Source organism: Sparassis crispa, assembly GCF_003851025.1.
Source record: "Sparassis crispa DNA, contig_000002F, whole genome shotgun sequence".
Classification (NCBI taxonomy): domain Eukaryota; kingdom Fungi; phylum Basidiomycota; class Agaricomycetes; order Polyporales; family Sparassidaceae; genus Sparassis; species Sparassis crispa.
Window position 1 is genome coordinate 1016721 of NW_020939749.1, and position 21054 is coordinate 1037774.

General features: G+C 58.0%; 10 protein-coding genes across 10 annotated transcripts; 5 read left to right on the forward strand and 5 right to left on the reverse strand.

Annotated features, from left to right (window-relative positions):
- Nucleotides 1–81: 81 nt before the first annotated feature.
- Nucleotides 82–3131, reverse strand: SCP_0303060 (Ribosome biogenesis protein; the record flags this gene model as incomplete). Its single annotated transcript, XM_027755703.1, has 10 exons — nucleotides 82–317; nucleotides 380–517; nucleotides 569–779; nucleotides 835–1005; nucleotides 1063–1318; nucleotides 1380–1861; nucleotides 1933–2446; nucleotides 2533–2812; nucleotides 2974–3034; nucleotides 3090–3131. The coding sequence occupies 10 exons, from the start codon at nucleotides 3129–3131 to the stop codon at nucleotides 82–84; spliced, it is 2391 nt and encodes a 796-aa protein (XP_027611504.1).
- Nucleotides 3132–3542: 411 nt separating this feature from the next.
- SCP_0303070 (Proteasome subunit alpha type-3) lies at nucleotides 3543–4778 on the forward strand (the record flags this gene model as incomplete). The annotated part of the gene is made up of 8 exons (XM_027755704.1): nucleotides 3543–3545; nucleotides 3600–3615; nucleotides 3671–3697; nucleotides 3755–3769; nucleotides 3835–4006; nucleotides 4069–4235; nucleotides 4307–4558; nucleotides 4648–4778. 8 exons carry the CDS (start codon nucleotides 3543–3545, stop codon nucleotides 4776–4778), a joined length of 783 nt encoding a protein of 260 aa, XP_027611505.1.
- A 670-nt stretch (nucleotides 4779–5448) lies between these two features.
- SCP_0303080 (hypothetical protein) lies at nucleotides 5449–7527 on the forward strand (the record flags this gene model as incomplete). Its single annotated transcript, XM_027755705.1, has 7 exons — nucleotides 5449–5609; nucleotides 5661–5824; nucleotides 5888–6060; nucleotides 6116–6790; nucleotides 6842–7039; nucleotides 7096–7461; nucleotides 7519–7527. The coding sequence occupies 7 exons, from the start codon at nucleotides 5449–5451 to the stop codon at nucleotides 7525–7527; spliced, it is 1746 nt and encodes a 581-aa protein (XP_027611506.1).
- Nucleotides 7528–8005: 478 nt separating this feature from the next.
- SCP_0303090 (Protein pim1) lies at nucleotides 8006–9464 on the reverse strand (the record flags this gene model as incomplete). Its single annotated transcript, XM_027755706.1, has 3 exons — nucleotides 8006–8857; nucleotides 8925–9167; nucleotides 9222–9464. The coding sequence occupies 3 exons, from the start codon at nucleotides 9462–9464 to the stop codon at nucleotides 8006–8008; spliced, it is 1338 nt and encodes a 445-aa protein (XP_027611507.1).
- Nucleotides 9465–9847: 383 nt separating this feature from the next.
- SCP_0303100 (Copper transport protein) lies at nucleotides 9848–10482 on the forward strand (the record flags this gene model as incomplete). The annotated part of the gene is made up of 3 exons (XM_027755707.1): nucleotides 9848–10134; nucleotides 10195–10294; nucleotides 10360–10482. The coding sequence occupies 3 exons, from the start codon at nucleotides 9848–9850 to the stop codon at nucleotides 10480–10482; spliced, it is 510 nt and encodes a 169-aa protein (XP_027611508.1).
- Nucleotides 10483–10909: 427 nt separating this feature from the next.
- SCP_0303110 (Small nuclear ribonucleoprotein Sm D3) lies at nucleotides 10910–11524 on the reverse strand (the record flags this gene model as incomplete). The annotated part of the gene is made up of 5 exons (XM_027755708.1): nucleotides 10910–10956; nucleotides 11015–11020; nucleotides 11080–11156; nucleotides 11209–11350; nucleotides 11413–11524. The coding sequence occupies 5 exons, from the start codon at nucleotides 11522–11524 to the stop codon at nucleotides 10910–10912; spliced, it is 384 nt and encodes a 127-aa protein (XP_027611509.1).
- Nucleotides 11525–12220: 696 nt separating this feature from the next.
- SCP_0303120 (Histone H2A.Z-specific chaperone CHZ1) lies at nucleotides 12221–12707 on the reverse strand (the record flags this gene model as incomplete). The annotated part of the gene is made up of 3 exons (XM_027755709.1): nucleotides 12221–12400; nucleotides 12460–12622; nucleotides 12676–12707. 3 exons carry the CDS (start codon nucleotides 12705–12707, stop codon nucleotides 12221–12223), a joined length of 375 nt encoding a protein of 124 aa, XP_027611510.1.
- Nucleotides 12708–12961: 254 nt separating this feature from the next.
- Nucleotides 12962–15169, forward strand: SCP_0303130 (hypothetical protein; the record flags this gene model as incomplete). The annotated part of the gene is made up of 3 exons (XM_027755710.1): nucleotides 12962–13446; nucleotides 13541–13613; nucleotides 13664–15169. The coding sequence occupies 3 exons, from the start codon at nucleotides 12962–12964 to the stop codon at nucleotides 15167–15169; spliced, it is 2064 nt and encodes a 687-aa protein (XP_027611511.1).
- Nucleotides 15170–15987: 818 nt separating this feature from the next.
- SCP_0303140 (Probable gluconokinase) lies at nucleotides 15988–16762 on the forward strand (the record flags this gene model as incomplete). The annotated part of the gene is made up of 2 exons (XM_027755711.1): nucleotides 15988–16059; nucleotides 16115–16762. 2 exons carry the CDS (start codon nucleotides 15988–15990, stop codon nucleotides 16760–16762), a joined length of 720 nt encoding a protein of 239 aa, XP_027611512.1.
- A 341-nt stretch (nucleotides 16763–17103) lies between these two features.
- SCP_0303150 (hypothetical protein) lies at nucleotides 17104–20917 on the reverse strand (the record flags this gene model as incomplete). Its single annotated transcript, XM_027755712.1, has 17 exons — nucleotides 17104–17177; nucleotides 17252–17354; nucleotides 17410–17564; nucleotides 17628–17811; nucleotides 17888–17957; nucleotides 18034–18176; nucleotides 18238–18398; nucleotides 18520–18775; nucleotides 18828–18929; nucleotides 18997–19047; nucleotides 19121–19214; nucleotides 19282–19414; nucleotides 19464–19547; nucleotides 19614–19703; nucleotides 19757–19799; nucleotides 19852–20025; nucleotides 20078–20917. 17 exons carry the CDS (start codon nucleotides 20915–20917, stop codon nucleotides 17104–17106), a joined length of 2757 nt encoding a protein of 918 aa, XP_027611513.1.
- Between the last annotated feature and the right edge of the window lie 137 nt (nucleotides 20918–21054).

Below are 21054 nucleotides of genomic sequence, written 5' to 3' on the forward strand. Positions count from 1 at the left end.
GGGATACACTACTTTGTCAATAGGAGATACAACGGACAGAACTGTTTGTCAGGACAACATAGATGCAAGCTACATAGGTGGTCATTCCTCCATCGCATCGACGGAGGATCCCGATACTGGTAGTGATTGCTCCTTCCACAAGTCGCTCCACTTCGGGAAGACACGCTTGTACAGAGACATGCAGACAGTATCCATCTGGTTGATTGGACCGTCGAAATGCGCCTTCAAATACCCGTGCGTTCCAAGCGACTCGCGGATATGGCCCGTGCGACCGTATTTCGTGTGCAGTTGGATCGGCTTGAAGTAGTTGATATCGTCTTCCAGGAAATGCGTCAGCATATGCCAAGTTCATGGAAATGTAGAGAGGACGTCAGCGCACCAGGGTTGAAGAACATGTAGCGGACGGTGGCCGTCTTTTTGTGGACCTTGAACGGGTGTCCGGTCAGGACGATGCGTTTTGCGATGACGCGTGTCGGGTCGGGGTTGATGAAGCTTCCCATTGCCACAAGTTCTGGTGCTGCGTACATAGTGAGAATCACTGGTGGAGAGCCGGTAGAAGAAGGCTTACATTGCGGGTCATCTGTCTCTCTCAGAAGTAGGCATGGCTGCTTGCCAAACACGGCGGGCCCGTATGTCGTCGCGACGTTAGTGATACCGTGCCGCAGGTACCGCTCAAACTTGTGAACATTGTTGTAACCCTTGCCTCCGCCGCGAGTATGTTGGCTGTATATGGGATTCACGCGCAGCCGTCGAGGACCGACACACAGAATCAAGGGGTCCTGCCAGTGGGATTTTGATGAGTAACTCACCGTTAATGAGAGGATGAATTGATACCTTGGAACGAACTGAACCATCGTACTCAGTGTTGCGCTGCACGGTGAAGTTGAGGACGGTTTTCTTGTGCTCGTGCTCTAGCAGATTGAAGAGCACGAAAGGAGACCTAGAATCCTGCTGCGCAGCTTCTTGTGGTACATCCTTAAGATACACCGTGACACGAACTCCGGGCTGGACAATTCAAACCCATGAGTGAACGAATCTGACATGGCATCGAGACGGCTTCACCTCAATGGCTGCACTGTCTTCTTCTGCACGTCTTCGTATTGCGTGTTCTGTTCGCTTGTAATCTTCGAATTGGAAGATGCGAGCATAGTCTCTTGGCAAGTTCTCGTACGGATCCCACGGGCTTGTTCTGAAAGAGCGCAGTCCACGGTAACGCTGGAAGCGCGTCTGCGCAGGGACGTCCAACGGTGTGTCGATCTCGTCGGGGAACGCAAGGTCGTCTTCCTCCTCACGTTTGCGATTCCGCCAATTCTTCAGCCTGGCCGAAATGATTCGTGAGAAACCAGCTTGGTTCAACCACCAAAAATAATAACGCTTACTGCCGATCCTCCTCCTCCACATCAAGATCCTGGAACGCGACGCTCCGCCGGCCCTCAGTCTCCATCTCGGTGTCGTCGCGCAGCTCGACCATCTCCTCCTCCTCAACGTCTTCCATCTCGACCTCACCCGTGCTCCCTTCCGCCTGACCTTCGCCCTCCTCTGCGTCGTCGCCCTCCTCGTCGCTCTCGTCGATGATCCACGCCGCTTGGTACTCACTCATGCCCTTCGGGATCCGACGCACCGTCTTCGGAGTCGTGCTGCTCTTCGCGTCGGGCAGCGAATCCGCCGGCGCAGACTCCGCGGGGGCCCCGCGCATCTCTTCCTCGGTCGGCCAAGTCTGCTCGTTTGCCAGATCGTCCGGGTCGTTGGTAGACACGAGCGAGTCCGCAGAGGACACGTCCGGCTCAGCAAGAAGCACAGGCTCGACCTCCATCGCCCCCGCAGCAGACCTCGACGTGCGCGGGAGCGGCGCGGACACGATCTACACCACTCATAAGCATCCCCGCAAAGTGAAAATGAAATAAAATAAAATAAAATGTGCATAACACCCACCTTCGCGATCCGGAAGTCCCCGAAATTCGGGAGGTGCACCAGGCGGTCGGCCGAGAGGAGCGCGCCGCGCACGACGCCTGTGACGCCCAGTAGCCCGTCTTGCCACTCGACGTGCTCGCCGAGCACCCACGCGCGGCCCTCGCGCCACTTCGCCTCCGCGGGGCGGCCTTCGCACAGCGCCCGCAGCGCGCCCAGCGCATCCGCCGGCGCGCGCATGTCGAATATCCGCTCCGCGCCGGGCACGAAGTACCGCACGAACGAGAGGAGCGACTTCATGATCCCGCCCTTCTCCTTGGCGTCCATCGGCGCTGCGGCTGCGGCGACGACAGGCACAACAGTGGGGAGGCCCTGCGCCTGCAGCGCGCGGAGGAGAGTGTCGCCCCAGCAGCCGACCTCGACGCGGGACGAGAGCGCCAGGACGACGTAGTCCGCAGCTTTGCAGGCGTCGAGCGCGGCGTAGAGCCGCTTGTGCTGCAGTGGGAGGAGCTGCAGCGAAGTCTTGAACCGCTCCGCTCTGCGCAACGCGTAGTATATGTCGTTTTAAAGTGGAAACATTTTTTAATTAGGTAGGAAGGGCGTAGATCGATAGGAGAGCCGCACCTGAGCCTGTACGACCCGCCCCCACACGCCTCGAGGAGGACCCCGTCCAGCGGTCCCGCGAGTGCTTCGACCACGCTGGCGGCGGTGACGTCCTCGGTGAGAGGGACGATCGCCACGATGCGCGGCGCACCGTCTGGGCCGCTAAAGAGGCGCGTTGCTGAGACGAGCGAATGCCGCTTCCTAAGCTGGGTCTGTCTTGCGTTATTCCGGCGGTTGAGCCGCGCTTGGGCCGCGGCGCTCGCTGCGGGCGAAACTTTTGGGGATTGGCGGGCGAGACGGCCTGTTGGGAGAGTTGGCGGTTAGCGTGGGTATAGAGCCAAGGAGCAGAATATGCGTGAGGGTCAAAGAACAGGGTCGGGTTGAGCTCCCGTAGCGCACAATATCGTACGCCGTCCGGCGCCCACAAGTCTACATTCGAGAATAAAATCACGGAGAACGCACCTTTCGCAGCATCCTTCCGCGCGCCCTTGGTCGCGTGCTTGGACTTGTACGCCTTGTTTTGCTGTGCGGACGATCAGCTCTCGCTCTCACCCAATCGCACTGGCAAGGGAATATACCTGCTTGAGCGTCGGCCGGTGGTGGTGCACCGATCCGGTCATGGTGGGGTGAACTTGAAGGTTGCGGAAGCGCGTCAGAGGACTCTATCGATTGCGCTGTCGATTTTGGATTAGACCCTTGAATACAGAGCGTGGACAGCCTGATCCTGATTATTTTCGTGCCCGAGTGTTGCGCAGGTACGACCACGGTGGAACAGCGAGTGCAAGACCGGAAAATATCCTTAGCAACAACTTGCAGATCAGGGTTTTCCCCCTCACACCGTCCACACGAAAACGCGTTTATCACGCTCTTGCATTTTAGCGGGGACCACGTGAGTTGTCACGCGTGACAGGCAGGTCAGAACTGGGTCTATCTTAAGCGCCTGGAACGACGCGCAAGTAGACGCGTCACGCTCAGCCCTCGTTCTACTCCCAGTCTTCCCTCCATTCCATCCACTCTTTTCCGCTCTCAACATGGTATGTCTTAGCACATTTTCTGTTTGCTATTGACATGAAAATATTGGAGCATAGGCCAGACGTTATGATAGTGCGTTTGTACTTCTTACTTGCCCGAGCACCCACTAATGCGAAACCTTACCTAGGCCGCACGACAATCTTCTCGCCAGAAGGCGAGCACCAATTTGGCTGTCTGTATATTCTGATTGCTAATGCTTGCATGTGCTTAGGTCGTCTTTACCAGAGTGAGCCCTCATTGTTAATTATTTCTCTCTTGCGCCTGTTTCTCAGCATATAACCACCGAAACAGTCGAATATGCTATGGAGGCGATCTCACACGCCGGCACAGTACTCGCAGTACTAGCGAAGGACGGTGTCGTGCTTGCCGCGGAGAAGAAGGTGACAGGAAAGCTGCTTGATCTCTCCCTCGCAAAGGATGGCGGTTATGGCGGGAGCGGCGAGAAGATCTTCTTACTCAATGCGTGCGCCCTTCAGATACATATACCATATACTCTTCTCATGGCAGCTTTCACCTGATATACAGAAATGTTGTCGCCGGCGTGGCGGGTATCACTGCGGACGCGAACTCACTAGTAAACTTTGCGCGGCAAGCGGCACAAAAGCATCTGTTCTTGTATAATGAAGATATTCCTGTCGAACTCCTCGCGCAAAGGCTCTGCGATCTAAAGCAGGGCTACACACAATATGGCGGTGCGTGTCTCGTCTGGCGCTTTTGTCACTGTTCCTTTTTCTTTCGTGCTGTATTGACGCCGGGAGATCAGGTCTGCGTCCATTTGGTGTATCACTACTGTATGCGGGATATGACCCACACTATCAGTTCCAGTTGTACCACTCTGATCCATCTGGGAACTATTCTGGTTGGAAAGCGACATGCATCGGCGCAAACAACGGGACAGCGCAAAGCTTGCTCAAGCAGGAGTACAAGGACGACATGTCAGTGGAGGATGCAGTTGGCCTTGTTCTGCGGACGATGAGCAAGACGATGGACAGCACGACTCTGGGCAGCGAGAAGCGTGAGTGCGCTGTTCTTTCATATCGTTGTTGGCGGATTTTCGTCTGCTCGAGGGACCATCAATGTGGGAACTGACCTTGTTTCCCGCAGTGGAGTTTGCGACTTTGACCCTGGACGCGTCCAAGCAGCCGAAGGCAAAGATCTACAAACCCGCAGAAATTGATGCGCTTCTGCAGAAGCACGACCTGGCCAAGAAGGATGAGGATACAGAGATGGCATGATTAACTACTGTCGGTGCGCTGTATATGAGTGGACTCATTCCGTGTATAAGATCTTATTTTCCCTGCTTGGTTGTCTTGTCTGCCGTTGCATCACCATCGCTCTTTCTGATTGTTTCTGGTGTTGGCTCGACTCCACTGTTGTCTGATTATACTCACCGATCTGTATTTATGGCCTCACACAGCTGCTGTACGTTCTGTACGAGTATCTCAGGAGGTTTCCTCGGGACGTGATTCAATTTCGTGCGATGGTTTGAAGGCATTCTAGCTCGGTGGTTCCTGGGCTGCGATATATCAACCTTGAGATGCTTGACTAAGTGGGCCCAAAATACGGTAGGAGTCACGAAGTTATCACTGAATAGAGAGGTTTTTCTTTCACATAGTTCGTTAGACACGACGTGTCAGAAGGATAGCTGGCCAGTGCGCTTGCACGCTGTGCAAGCCGTTCGCATCGATGCCCAAATCAATCGTAGTCACCTGCCTAATTTGGACGAGCAGTGGCAGGTTTCGCACCACGTGGTACGACGCGACGCGTCTTTAAACGGGCAGGAGTCCGGTTGAACTCTTGGGTATAAGTTCGGGCGACGCAGCTCTCCAGTCTCGCCTAATATCTCTCCGGGTATCTCTCTCAATATACTACTTCATTGTGCTTTTATATGCGTGGCATTCCGCCATGCTTATTCTCTCGCTCATTTTCACTGGCGCAATCGCCTTGGTCGGGCTGTTCGGCGGTGTTCCTACTGGGGTGTCTGACTTGTGGTTCAATGTTCATGTTCTTGATGAACTGCTGTACCCGGTTGTCTACCTCGTCGATGCATTTTTTGACAAGTTGGAGTACGTTGTGGCAACTAGACCGTCGACTGATACTTACGAACGTCAAATCAGAACCATGGACTCCGGCACATTTCTACCGTTCAACATGCTACGTTTGCCTCCCTCGTTACCCGCCGTTCCCGATACTCTGCTTGAGATCCATATCATGGCTTCGACACCGACCGAGTCGTACCCCTCGATCTCCGCAAATTTGATTACTACATATACCGCCGCAGGTGCGCTATACGACACTCCGTCTATCTACCACAGACTAGTTTCGCCAATCTCTATGTCCGCAGCCAATCAGCACTTCTTTGTCACTATATGCATCGCTGGTCTCTCCCTGTCCGTCGCCACGACCCTCGTTTCCATGCTTGTCACCATAATCCGAGACAGGCTTCAACATGGTCAGGAAGGGCTCAAACACGACTCGAAGAAGGTGGCGCACACCGAGCACAACTCTGCATCTATCGTAAGTTATTGTCAATGGTGCGTATTTACCCACAAGCCTAAAGTAATCGCACTAGCTATCGCAGTCCATCATTCCACTCATGCCTTCTGAGGAGCCGGCGCCTCGACGTATTAGTAGCAGTAACAGCCTTGAACTCTTTGGGTTCCCCAGCTCTTCATTCGATTTGCCGCTCCCCGCTGCCGCAGCTTGCGCCAATACCGTCTTAATTAGTGTAGAATCGGTCCTTGCAGGCCTCGGCTCCGATAAATCTGAAATCACTGCGATGGCTTTCAGCGCAGACTCTAGTGCGACCAGAGGCAATGCCTCCGACGCGGTCGGCACATCGTCCCCCACTACTGCAGATATACCGCTTGCGGCCGCCGTCGAGGAACAGCCTGTCCCGAGCTTTGCCGCACTGCTCCCTCCCATCGTTGACGAACTTTTGGTCCCCGTCGTGGACGAACAGTCTGTCTCCACCGCACAGGCTATGCCCCCTGCTAGCGCAGAGCTTACTCACGCCGTCGAGGCTTCCGTTGGCGAGACCGACTCATCTAGCGTCGGTTTAAGTCCATCGTCGCTGCCAGATCTCGTCTCATCCCCAAGGCCGTCAAACCAGTCAGAGACACCCATGACGCCCTCGGGCGTCCGTCGCAGCCGTCGGGCTGGTGCGCGGGTGCACGTCCGACAGAGCCGCGCTATCGAGAAATGTTTTTCGGAGTTGCAAGAACTGCCCTTTCAGATGGAGGCTGAGGTAGGGTCATATACTCATGAATTTCCAGCTTACGGGAACGGTCTTTGACAGCCTTCCGCTTTACCTTCGCCAGTCGTGATACCGCCTTCGCCGGTGTCCATCGCGCTTTCACCCCTGCAGGCGCTGATCGCGCTCATTCCCTTGGCAGTCCGGTCGATTCCATCGCCGAGTGTAAGGGCGGTTATTGAGCCCGTAGGAGTTTCTGGTCCTTTTTCGCCTCCACGCTTGCCAGAGCCATCCAGTAGAAGTGTGAGCTCCGTGCATGTACTGAGCTACAATATGCTAAGTTGCATGTCTGGAAACAGCCGCTCCTTTCGATGTCCAGATTGTCGGGCCTTCGGGCATCGCTCTGGGCACCATCTCCGGAGGATGGTCCTACACCCTCCCCTGCTCCCAACGCAACCGTAATCGGTCCCGACTTCTCCCCGGGGGATCATCGTCACCCGCTTGCAAGCTCCAAGGCTGACAGGAGTTCATGGTGGACAACTTCGGCGTCACCTGCTCCAAGAGTGTCGAGGTGGGAGGGCTCAAGTGATTCTAGTTCTTCCTCGCGCACCCGTTATCCTGGGCTAGCAGGTCTAAAGGTTGGCGGGTACATGGGCAGACTTGCTGAACTGTGGAGTACACGTGCAGAGGATACATGCACTTCTGCGAGTTCACAGACGGCAGCGGTGAGCGGAGAATCTTCGCATTTCCGCTTGATCGCTACTCACAGCGTACACTCATAGGGATCATGAGCTGGCCAGTGGTGCTCGTGTTTCAGTGGTTCCTCACGAGTCGCTGCTAAACCTGTACACTATCAGTCGTTGCTGCCCCTCGTCGGTAAGACGTGACTTTTCCGCATCCTCAACGCCCTTCTTACATATGCTCATCTCCAATTGGACATACTATTATCCCTGTTGAACTTTAGTATTTGTCTTTAATCATCTAACTAGGTATCTATTCACAGCACATCCTAACCAGTGACTTCCGACTGTATCACTATTGTTCTGTATCCAGATATCGTATGTATTGGTGCATCTATATCTCCTAGCTTCTGACTGTATAGGCAACGCATTGGAATCGTATATTTCATCCGCCACACGTGCCTCTCTGGGTACGGAAGACTGCAGTAGCGGTGTGACATTGGTGAGCGATCTCATGCGTAGACATGGTACATATAACATGCATAGAAGGATGGTGGTATTGAATAACGGGTTCATGTCGCACAGGAAATCATGTCCTCCTTCTGAGTAATGCCAAGGCGTGCTGTCCGCCACAAGAACCGGCGACTGCAGCCCACGACCCGCCTTCCCTCCGCACGACGACGGTAGGAGTCTTTACGTCTTCGTCGTGCCCAAGCCCGAGCTCGCCGACGACTTGTCGACCCCACGAATACAACGCTCCGTTTCGAGTCACAGCGAGGTTGTTGTTCGTCCCGCACGAGATCTGGACCACAGGGTCGTCATCATCGGGAAAAGTCACCAGCGCAGGCTCTGCCAAGAAACCCGGGAATGGAGGATTCCGGAATGCAGGGTCGTCGTCCGCGAGCCCCAGGCGACCTTCCCCGGAGAGGCCGCATGCATACACCTTACCATCCGACGTGAGGAATAGTGTGTGGAGATCCCCGCCGGCGATCTGGACGACCGTCGCGCCGTTGAGGTCCGCCTTGGTGAGACCGACAACCTTCTTGGGTGTGTGCACCTCGAGGTCAATATGCGGGGAGCGCATGCCGGTGCCGGTTTGGCCCTTGCTGTTCACGCCCCACCCCCAGGTAGTGCCTTCGGTGTCGACCGCGAAAGAGTGGTTGTTGCCTGCACCGATGACGACGGCTTTACGGGTTCGGTTTCCCAAAATAATCTTCTCGGGGACGGTTCCGTGGAGCTTGCGCCGTTCGATCACGCGGCGACCGAGCTGGCCCTCCTCGCCAGTGCCTAGCGTGTAGATGTTGCCACGCGTGGTGAGCAGCATGAGGTGATTATTTCCGACAGCGGCATCTACGACCTTTTCAGAGGGCAGGTCCAGCACCGGGATGGGACGGAACTGTAACTGAGAGCCGCTCGAGAAGCCTACGAGTCCTTGGTTACCCTGAGAGATACAATTAATGTTAGAATTCAAGGCACTGGCACTACGAACTTCATTTTCTGGTACTTACACGGAACGTTCCCCAGACGCGTAATTCGCCCGTGTCACTGATCGCAGCGGACACGCTGTCCCCCGCGACGACTTTCACGGCACGGAAAGATTCGTCGACGAGACTTTGGATGGGGACAGGTACGGTAGTCGGCTGGCCGGTCCTTTTATCGACTTCGAGAAGTTCCTTATCATTCTTCGGGTCGGGAACATTCACAGTCACCCGACCCAATGCAGCATTGTCATTTGCGCCGCACGACCAGACCTGCGACAATATTGGCATGAGCGCGGGCTGAGTAATTGTACAGCAGATACGTACGGTGCCCTTCTCATCCACAAACAGGGTATGCAGCCCGCCTGCTGCAATAGCCTCCAGGCCCGCTCCTGGTTCGCCAAATACACCCGCTGCAATGGATTGTTCGACGTATCGGTTACGCCACGGCTTGTCGAGCTGGCCCGTGAAGTCCTCAGAGATCCCAAGCTGGCCGGAATTTCCTTCCCCCCACCCAAATAATAATAAGGGTGGGCGTAGATGCGCAGGCGGTGCAGGAAGAGCATTCATGGTACAACTAGGATGAGGGCGAATGACATGCGCAAATGGAAGGAGGGTGGAATGTCCTCCTTACGCGCCCGTTCTGTGCTGGACACGTCTTCCGGACGATGGCAGTATTTCTAACCACCTTTTGCAGAATAACGACTGATGTTCGCGGAGCTGCAGGACGACCATACCATCGTACGCCACAGTCACATAGCCTACAGCAAAGCTTGCAGAGAGCAAGTCACGGGTTTGTGTGATCGCAGCAGTATAGTACTTCGCGGATGCAACCGACTTCCCTGCTTCACACACCCACCAGTCGACTCACCCACACGCACAGCAGTCGATAACGAACCCCGTTCAACATGTTTCACGACGGCCACAACATGGTTACGGGCCCGATGTGCAAAATGAATATGTTGTGGAACTACCAGATCGTGGACACCTGCGTCGTGTTCCGCGAATGGCACGTCTCCTCCAACACCACGTTCGCCCTGTCCTTCCTCGCCGTTGTCGCTCTCGGTGCGCTCTACGAGTGGCTGCGCAGTGCGCAGAGGGCCCTGGACTGCCGCATCGCCGCAGCTCTGGTTGCACAGGGCAAAGGCAAGGCGCCCGTAGAAAATGGACGGGACGTCGAAGCTGACTCGGAGGATGCAGGACTGTTGACGGGCGTTCCTGTGGTGAAGACAAGGGTAGGGTGAGTGTGAATGATACATTCGAACCGTGAAAGCGTATCAATATCCGAATCATGCGTTAGTACACCTGTGCCTCTGTCAGCCCGGATCTCCAGAGCTGCTCTCTACGCCGCGACGGTGTTCTTGTCGTTCTTCCTCATGCTGGTTTTCATGACCTACAACGTACGTATTATTTTGTATTTTGTAGGTGTGTAAGTGCTTGCCGTTGACTTTGCACTTTCTCATAGGCATATCTGATCCTGGCTGTTGTGATCGGTGCAGGCGTGGGCCATTTCGTATTTGGATCGCACATGGACGTTCAGGCCGTGCTGTCTGGTACTGCAGACGTCAAGGGCATGGCGTGTCATTAAGGCGCTTAATGATTTTTGCAGGAAGGCAGGAATGCTCGAGTACGATTGTAGAGTCTCGTTCTATTCATTTTTTTACCCTCCACTCTCACATATGCGGCTAAAACCTGGATTGGATCTCTGGTGTGTTGTAAACATTTCAAGCTGTCGAATTTGTTATCGTCGTGTTTTGCTGCTTAGCTTCCACATTGCGCCGAGTCATGTACAATATACCAGATACACATTGTGATGCTACAATACCGCCCGTGAAGACGTCGTGAATCCCAGTAAGTTAGGATCGTATCAGCGCACGAGCTGTGCTATGGACGAACGCCCAGACCACGGAAATAACACAGCAACAGCAGAGAAAGTACTAACAAACGTATGTACCAGATTTTGAGGCAGATACGGTCGACAACCATACTGCCTCATAGAGCACAACTCTCGTCGCTCATCGTCTGATACCCCGCGCAGCAGGAACACCGCGACCACGACGGGCTGCAAAGAAAATACGATGAGAAAACACAGCTGTCAGGAACAGAAGTCGTTCGCATACCATTCGCTGTAGAAATGGAAAGAAAATGTGAGACACAAAATTGGCAGAGTCGAATAGAGACGTACCCCGCATGATAGTCGCACGTCCACGAGCCGTACCGATACCCCTCCCCCTCATCGCGTTGGGCCCCACGCGCTTGAACCTGCAGATACGAGTCAACCCCACCCCAACCACAGGAGACTCAGTGTGCTCACATCGGTGCGTTCTGCAACATGTCCGGGACGATGAAAAAGCGGACCATACTTCCCCTGATGTACACCTGGTCTAGCTGTGTCACACGGCCATCCCGCCCGGTAACGGTTATATCCTTCAGGGAGATGTTCAGATTGTCTTCCGCTGCAAAACGCACGTAGTAAATCGGCAGCGGAAAATAGATGGGAATGTCGGCTGAGACGCACCCTCAGCGAGCTTGCCGCGGTACAGCTGCCCGGTCTTGAGCTCTACGGTAATGATGTGACCAAGCGACTCGTGGAGCAGCTTCACCGGAACACCTAGTCCTGCTGTGGTCATTTTTTGCGTTGATACGAGAAGGTGGTAGTTCAGAGACTGAGGTGCAGGACGCCACCCGGCTGCCTCGTGGTTTGTTTGTGCGCTTTTCCAAAGTTGGTCGTACAAGGATCGTCTTCGATCTCTCACCAACTTTCGGGATCACTGTATACCTCGCACGCCCGACATGAGCTAGCTAGCAATGTACGGCTCGGTTTCCCAGGTGCTGGCTCATTGCTGAGGTTGCTTTCTCGCTGCTGTTGTCAAATATCCAGTCGCGAGCCCCCTATTTCATATTTTCTATAAGGTTTAGAGAGATGCTCTGCAGCTTTCGTAGAATGACTGAGAGGTTCTATGACATTGATATTGTGAATGATATTGTGAATGTCTTAGGGTGACTAACAAATGTAATTCTTTGATGTGTCTGGAAAGAAAACAGAACAATGTTTTTTTTCTCTTTGGAGGAACCGCAACCGCAGCTTGAACAGCCCACGATAAACAATGTTCGTGTCTACTACCTCCGGTGTGGTTCCTTAAGTTTAAGCATACCAAACTATGAATACTGCACAAGTGCTCAAGAATGAATGTTCTTTTTCAGCATTACAAGTAAGAATAACAACTGCATTTCACAGGAAAGACACACTGTAACAGGCACACAAATGCACTAGGAAGCCAGTTGATGCCACTCAAGAAACCCACATAACAACCCGACGAGCGTAGCTAGTCCTCATGCATGTCCTCGTCTCGGACCTCAAAAGACTCCTCGGCTTCATCTTCATCAGCAACTTCAGGCTTCAGACCGGCCTTCTTGAGAGCCTCTGCAGAAGCGTAGTCCACGCGTACGCCACGGGTGCGGCGGGGGCGGATTGCAGTGGGATCAATTCCCTCAAGCTCGTCTTCCTGCAACGGCCACGAACGCGTCAGCAAGAATGCGACTGCAGAGACAGGAAAAATCGCACCTCAACCATGTCATCGTCCTCGTCCCCTTCATCTTCCTCCTCGTCATCCTCGTCATCGTCCTCGTCTTCGTCCATAGTGTCAGCGGGCACAGATTTGCCTTTGCCCTTGCCCTTGTCCGGAGACGCGCTTTGAGTAGGCGCAACTTGCGCGGACGTGTTGGTGCTGCGAAAAACGCGACTGAGAATTCGAATGGTGATGAGTGAACGAGAACTCACGCGTTCGAGTGGGCAGTCGCGTCGGTGGACATCGTGGTTTATTGAACACGGGTGTGGCTGATGGTGATGGTTGCCGAAAGAAAAGCGGTCGGACCGCTGGACGAAAATGGAGCGATGGCCGAGACAAGCGCTGGTAGGACGCTTGGCCATACGCTCGTTCTCTTCTCCTCTCACACCCGCTTTTCCTGGCTGATCATTTCGTCTGAGAACGGCTAGTTAATTGCAACGGTGGGCGCCGTCGCTGCAGCGCCGGAGTCAAGGACAGATTCAAGGACAGCAGGCAACTATGGCAGGTACAATCACCCCGTTCCCTCTCGACGACTCTCCCTCAGCCAGGCCCTCTTCTCCACGGCGCTCTCTCTCTCTCCAACCCGTACTCCGTCTGTTTGACCGTGAGGATTCTCTCGGGATGCAGCCGCGCACCGCGCGCCCAGCCAGCGTCTCTGCCCGCCCATCTACTTCGCCCTCAGAGCCCAAGCCGTTCCTCACGCTCAAGCTGAGCAGCCCATCGTTCCTAGACACCGTGATCAAGGATGATGGGACGAAGGAGCCACTCTACATTGTTCAGACCGCAGGCGAGCTCACTTCCGTACACCGTCTCGATAAGGTGCGCCGAGTAGCCACCAGAGCGGCCGCTGTCCAGTGGCCACCGAACATCATAGATGTGGCGAAGACGAAGGGAAAGGGTAGGTCGGGAAAGAGCATCCAGCTCGCGGGCTCCTGGCGCGATGCTGAGGATTTCCTCAGGTTAGGGCCATTAGGCAACCTGACGTGAGTCTGCTTTCTCGATTTCCAGGATCTCTGTACTCGACATGGCGTCGGAAATGTCAAGTTGTAACCGCGGTGCTCATGGTGGTATTTCCAGGAGCCGCAAATTTACGATTCCTCAATGTCCACACTCACTCAAGTGGAAGTTCTTCCCAGGAAACTCCTACTTTGTGCGTATTTTGCTGCTCTCGTGGGCTGCACGATTATGACTCGTCTGCAGTGCACGACCTCGGGCGTGAAGGGCCCCGTCGCGGTGCTGGACCCGTCCGTCAAAGGATCGGCGCCACGGCTGCACATCTACCAGACGCTCCTGCCAGCGTCGGCGCCCACGGGAGCGGGCGGAGTGCCGCTGGTGGTGGTGGACCACCTGGTGCTGACGGCGCTGCTGCTGTCGACGTCGACGCAGGAATGGCTGGACCGGCAGCCGGGTGCGCCGCTGCCTGGGGAGTCGCACCCGATCGTGCAGCGCTGGCTGGAGATAATCCGCTCACCGCCCGGTCCCGCATCGCCGTCGAGTTCTGCGCTCTCGTCTGGTTCAGGCTCCGGTTCGACGCGCTCGAGCTCGGGAATGTCCCCTGGTGTGGGGTCCACGCCGACGCTGGGTACCCTCGCCGAGGCAGAGCGGGAGGAGCAGACGAGTCCGGTGGTGCCGTTCCCGTTGTCGCCGTCTGAGATGGGCTCGAGCTCGGGGTCGGGGTCTAACTCGAATTCGAATTCCAACCACTCGAACACGCACGCGCATTCGAAGTCGCGGTCGAGCTTCGAGCGAGTGCTGCCAGAGACGCCGCTGCCGCAGTACGACTTTAGCCTGGCGCCGTACGATCTGCCGCCACCACTGCCGCCGCCGCCGCCGCCGTCGCCGCCCTCAGGGGCAACGTCGCGGTTCGTGATCGCGAACCCGAGCCGGCCGTGTTCTCCTCTGTCGGACGGGCGTTCTCCGTCTCCGCCCACGCCGTACTACTCGTTCGCGGATCCGTACTACGCGTCGTCGTCGTCCAAGCACCCGTACTCTTCCTGGTCCCCGCAGTCGTACTCGTCCGCGCCATCGTCGGTATCCTCGCCCACGAGCCCTGGGCCGCGACGGCTCCCCACACCACCCGTGCCGGCAGTCGCGAGTGCGTACCCGTTCCCGCCCAGTGTAAGCGGGTTGGTGCCTCGCGCGGGCGCCACTTCTCCCACCCCCACGCTCTCCCGCGTCCTGCTTCACAGCCAGCTGCCTCCGCCCGCACCGCCGCCCCCACAGGACCTGCCTCTCCCGCCAAAACTCCCACCACCCCCCTCCTCGCTACCAGGCTCTTCTATGCACCCACACCCGCTCCCTCGCATACCGATCGACACGCCCTTACCGTACGCTGCTCACCCCCGCACGTTCTCGCTGCCCCCGATGCCGTCGTACCCGCCGCCAGCGCGGCCCGACGGGTCTGCTTCGCCATCCCCTGAGAAGCGCGGTGCACGGTCTCGCTCGCGGCCGCTCCCCGACCCCAACGATCTCGCTCTGCGCGCAATGGCTATATCGGACGGTGCGTCGGTGCCCGGCCACTTGCAGGCCATCACGAACGGCCCGCATGTCGACGCAGGACGCGTGCGTGTACCCTATGGAGTGCCCGCGGCGTATAGCCCTGAGAGCGCCGAGGTGCGCGACGGAGAAGCGGCGGAGGACCACCTGCCCCCGCCGGCGTATGATGCGATTGATTTTGGACGCAGAACGGGCATGCGGCGGCGATAGACGTCGGCGTTTTGTCGTCCATGTCGATTGGACTTCAACTGCGGACTTCGACTGCGCGAACTGCGGTGCTCGGAGGAGGATCCCGGTAGTGCAATGCGGAGGTGTACACCGCGGAGATGGATAGGCAGCGATGGTCTATGCGCGGAGCCAGTCTGCCACACGGGATGTCTACCCTCGATGCACTCCAGTCGTCTGGGCTCCAGCATGCGCTGCACGACGCGCTCCAGGTACGCAGAGCAAGTATACGGCGAGATGAACTCGATCGACACTCCTTCAAGTCTGTATTTGGTGTAACTTATACACAGCTTCTTTCCACGTCTCATCTCGCACCCTCGCGAGCTGCAGAACCATACTTCTTTTTCGTAGCTGGTTGCTCTCATTCGCTCGCTTTGTCCATAGTGTTTAGTTTTACAGTGCTTATAATTTTTGGATTGGATATAATGTACCGTGCTTCCATGGGTCCCAGTCAATCTTTTGCTGCTCTTGAGACGAGTCTCCCTGCCGGTGGGGGACGGGCCGGTACCGCCGCCGCTCGAACTCACGTCTTCCAGCCAGTTTCGCCGACTGCCGACTCATCATCACTCAAAAAGCAGAGCAGCCACCATTGTCGCCATCATTGTCGAGCAGCCGGTCGATTTATTGCAGTTCGCGAATCTGCTGAGTTGACGATCTATCGTCGCAACTGTTCGGTGCGCATCTCCGTCTTTCGCGGAGCGCTCGGTTGATCAAATCTCTAACTTCACCACCACCATGCGGAATGTATAGAACTCATACAGAATATACCCACCTTTATAAACTCGCAGGCAGTCATTTGGACGATGTCGGAACCGTCGCCATCATCCAGTTCACGCGAGGACCCGAAGCCGAAGCCGGTCCTCCTCATCGTAATGGTGCGCTCTTCATCCGACTTTCCTCGCAACCTGGGCCTCTCACGCTGCCCCGCAGGGCGTAGCGGGCACGGGCAAAACGACGCTCGCACACGCACTCAGCGAGCTCCTGCGCCTCCCGTACGTCGAGGGCGACGCCCTGCACCCGCCCGCGAACATCGCCAAGATGTCCGCCGGGCACCCGCTCGACGACGCGGACCGCGAGCCGTGGCTCGCCCGCCTCCGCACCACCGCCGAGCGCATCGTCGCGCAGCAGCAGCAGCAGCAGCAGCAGGCCGGGCTCGCCCCTGCCGTGCCCTCCTCCGACCACTGCACCTCCATCGCCCCGCCACCCGCGCCCTCCTCCTCGCCGCCGCCGCCGCTGCGCCCCGGCGTGCTGGTCACCTGCTCCGCGCTCAAGGCGTCCTACCGCTCCATCCTGCGCGGGACACCGCGCCCGCCGCACGGGGCCCTGCCGGACGCGCCCGCGCCCGCGCTCGCGACGTACTTTGTGTACATCCGCGGCGACCGCGCTCTGCTGCTCGAGCGCGTCGCCCGGCGCAGGGGGCACTACATGAAGGCGAACATGGTCGACAGCCAGCTTGGCGCGCTGGAGAGCCCCGAGGGGGAGGAGGGCGTCGTCGTCGTGGACATGACGGACGCGACGGAGGTCCAGGTCGCGAAGGTGCTCGAGGCGTTCGAGGGGGTTATCTCCCCCGCCGCGTAGCCCGAGTTTGTCTCCGCCCGACGGTGTATATGTCACGGATGTAAGATCGAGTGTTGTACAGGGCCTTGGATGGACAAATTCATGACGCGTAGCACACAAAGCGAGCATGGAACATGCGAATTGGTAACGAATTAGATGTATTACATGGCGATGCGGAGGGTATATAGATACATGTGAATAGGCCGCACCGACCGCTCCCGCTCCATGAAGCCTAGCTTACCCATAACGATATGTGAAGCAAAACGGGGGTAACGACGATTGACTGGACATCACCGAGAGGTTCGTGAACGGACTGAAAATGCCGATCCAGGATCTTGGGACGCACGACCCGACACGGCGCGTCACTTCGACGCCGCCTTCTCTTCGAGCTCGCCGAGGAACGCCAGCCACGCCTTCTTGTCGATCACGCCTTCGTCTGCACACACAACAACAACAACAACAACAGTCCAGTGAGCACACACACGCGTCTTCAGACAATCCAACACTCACAATATCCGTCCGTATCCATCACGACGACGTACCGCGCCCCGAGCTTCGTGAAAAACTGCTGCACGAGCTCCAGCGGAGAGTTGGACTGCACCGTCAGCGGCGCCTACCGAACCCGCCTCAACGACCCCGCCAACCGCATCAAGGCGGGAAGCACGCACCTGGTCCATGTAGCAGCTAAAGTCGAACGGGTCCGCGCCGACGACGTGCGCGCCCGCCTCCAGGGACGAGTACGACGAGCCGAGCGCGCTGCCATGCGCATACGGCGCCGCAGGGTGGAACGACACGCTCTTCTCCGGCTCGTCCGCGATGATGCCTGTGCCACCCCAAACCCGTCAGCATACGCGCGCGCACGGCAAGGGGGGGGGTGGGGGCGTACAAAGACCGTGCTCGAGCTCGCTCGCGCCGATGTACCCGACCATGCGGTGCCCGTCCTCGTGCGCGCGCAGGATCGGAAAGCCGCCGTCGGCCTTGCCCGCGGTGAGCAGGCGCTGCAGGCGGTCGCGCAGGCTCTTCACCGTGTTCGGCACGTCGACGCGGATCACGTCCACGTCGCGGTCGGTCTGTGTGCGCGCGCGTCAGTGCGCTGTCGACGGGAACAGATAGAAGGGGGAGGGGGAGGGGGGGGGGGCAACGCACCACGTCGATGATCTGCACGCTCCCCCAGCCATAGTCGTGCTTCGCGTCGAGGTACGGGAGCTGTGCCAGTCTGCCGGAACGACGATCCGTCAGCATCACGCGGGCGATACCGAATGAGGGAGGAGGGGGAGGGGAGGAACCCATACTCGATGCACAAGTCGTAGATCCCCTTGGGCGCGATCGCGTCCGCGACCGTCTTCGCGACGAGCACCGCGAGCATCACCGGGACCGCATACGTCAGCGTGTCCGTCAGCTCGAACATGATCACCGCGAGCGACACCGTCGTGCGCTGCACCACCGCAGTTTCGTCACCGTCTGTCACCCGCATAAGCTAAAACGAGCGGACGCACCGTGACGCCAGAGAGGGACGCCGCGGCGCCGACCATGGCGTACAGCCCCGGGATGACGCAGTCCAGGTCGCCCTTGCAGGCCGCGAACACCGGGCTGTCTGGATACGTGAATTGCAGCCACTGCACCAGGATCCCGACTATCCGTCCTGCACACGCGCCCACTGCATAGAGCCGCCATCAGCAAGCAGGGCAACGGAAATAGCGCAGTGCGAGAAACAGAAGGGGAGGGACCGGAGCTCCGGAGGGGGGGAGGACGACAGCATGAAACAAGAACACGCGCACCCGCAAGAGACGGGATGAAGATCCCCGCGGGGAGCTTGATTCCGAACGTGACGACCGTGAGCGCGCCCTTGATGAGCATCGCGACGAGGATCGCGCGGATGACGGGGAGCGCGTGCTGCGGCGGGTCGAGCACGCACAGCCCGTGCGTGTCCGCCGCGCCGGGCGCGCACTCGCAGAAGAGCTTGTACACGAGCTCCGTGTTCCCCCAGCGCGTGTATGGGTTCACGAAGCAGAGCACCGACGTCGCGAGCGTCACCTGCGCGCGCGCGTGAGTCCCCTATTGCCGCGTGAGAGGGCGGGATGCGTACCAGGACGACCTCGAGCACGGGGTGCCGCCGGAGCCACGTCCCGTTGCGGACGTGGCGCGTCCAGAGGAAGTTCATCTTGGAGAAGTACGCGCCCCACACGCCCTGTCATACATGCGTGTCCGACTGTCATCTACTACGTCGACGTGAGAGCGAGCGGACGGCTACGTACGCCAAAGACGCCCAGCAGGAGGAAGAAGATCAGCTCGTACGCGTGCCAATCCTGTCACGGTCCTCGCGTGAGCACATGTGTGCGCCGTCGCCCTTGTCGGACAAGAGCTCGGCGGGGTACGAACCTTGTCGTATGTCACCTGAAGGAGCACGAGTTTGCCGCTCCCGAAGGGGTCGAGGAACCTGAGCGTCATCGCCGCGACCATCGCGCAGAAGAAACTGGCCAAACGGGTCAGCATCCATGACTCGAATCACACCACCACAGACGCGAGGCTGCGCGACTTACCTGCGCCACATGACCTTGGGGGGAAAGAAGTACGAGACCTCTTCGAGGCTGAAGAGCACGCCGCCGATCGGGGCGCCAAACGCGACTGCGACGCCCGCGGCGCTGGCCGCGCTGAGGATCTCGCGACGTTTCGCTGTGTGACGGGCTCAGAGTGGTGTCGGAACGCAGCGGCGGAGACGTACCTTCGTTCGTCTCGTACTTGCTGAAGAACCGGCTGACGATGTTGCCCACGCACGAGGCGATGTGCACAAAGGGACCTTCCTTGCCTGTCACGGCGGCAGAAACCGAGTCAGATGTAGGCTACGTGCGCGCATATACCCGGTGAGACTCGCCTAGGGTCAGACCTGACCCGACGGACAAGGCGAGACCAATAGATTTGGTGAATAATGTGCGTGCACCGAGGTACCCGTGGATGACGAAACCTAGCAGAGACGAATTCGCGATAAAAGTGCGCATATAGCGAGAGATGGCTTGCCTGAGAGGATGGTCTTGATTTCCGGGATACCGCTTCCAGCGGCCTGTACAGGATTTCAGGTGAGCATACTGGGCGGCGAGAAGGATGATGCGCACGTAGTACATGACTTTGCGCTTCTGCTCGGCGCCGTTTGGATTGTCGAGGACCTTCTGGTCGCCCTCTCCGTGTGCGTACTCTGGGGGAACGACGGCCGAATCCTTGCGAGTGACAAACGATGTGGATGCTGTGAGGTGGATGGTCAACAGGCAGGAGATGACGGCCAAGGACAGCTGAGGGTGGGACGTGAATGAGCGGGCGCGGACTCGCGGGCAGGACACGCACCGCGACGACAGTATAGGCGAGATAATCCATCATCTCGACTTGGAGCCAACTGCCGTTCTCTACTGCCATGGGTTCAAAGACCTGGGGCCAAGTGCGCCAGGCAGGGCAGGACTCGTCCTCGGCGAGGGTGAGAAAGGCGGGACGGGTGGCGAAGACATCCTCTGGGGCGGGACAGCAGAAGCGCCTGGCCTTCCACCAGGCGTCGCGACAATAGCCGTCCTTGAGGTCAAAGAGCCACTGCTCGGTGCGGATGATGAGGAAGGCGGCGACGGCGGTGAAGAAGCCGACGATGGTGACGATGAGCCAGCCGACGGTGCGGTCGAGCTGGCGGCGCAGGCGGGCTGAGCGGGAGCGGGGGCGGCGAAGACGGGCCCGGCGGGCGGAGTCCTTGATGGCGTCGTGGAGCCAGTCGATGCTGGTGAAGGACGCGTACCAGACGCGGACGCCGTTGATCGTGACGTCGGGCTCTGGCTCCTCGAGCACGGGGCTCTGGACGACGGGGGCGTCGTAGGCGGAGATGGGCCGCTGCGAGGCGAGGTAGCTCTCCCGGATGGATGGGGGGTGTGATACCGGGGAAGAGGGCACGGACGACTTGACAAGGCCGAGGATGGAGAGGACGCTCCGGGTGCGGCGCGGTCGGCCGGAGTCGACGGAGCTGCGTCTCTGCGGGGGCGCTGTGCCGTACGAGGGCCGGACGGTGGCTGCGGTGGGGGAGCACAGTGGGGCCCTGTCACCGTCCGTAGTGGAGGTTTCGCTGCCAATCCGGAGGAGACGCTGGCGGCGCCAAGTGGTTCGGGATGGGCCGCTATATGGGCCGCTGGGAAGCCCATCATCGGCCATTTTGACGTAGTGTCGTGTGGGGAAGCGAATAGGACCCGACGGACCGCTGGGGAGAGGGACAGGGACTGTGTTGAAACGCAGTACTCACTGGGCGCGCGGTGGCTGGTGTTTTGAGGGACGAGGAAATGGAGCGCCGC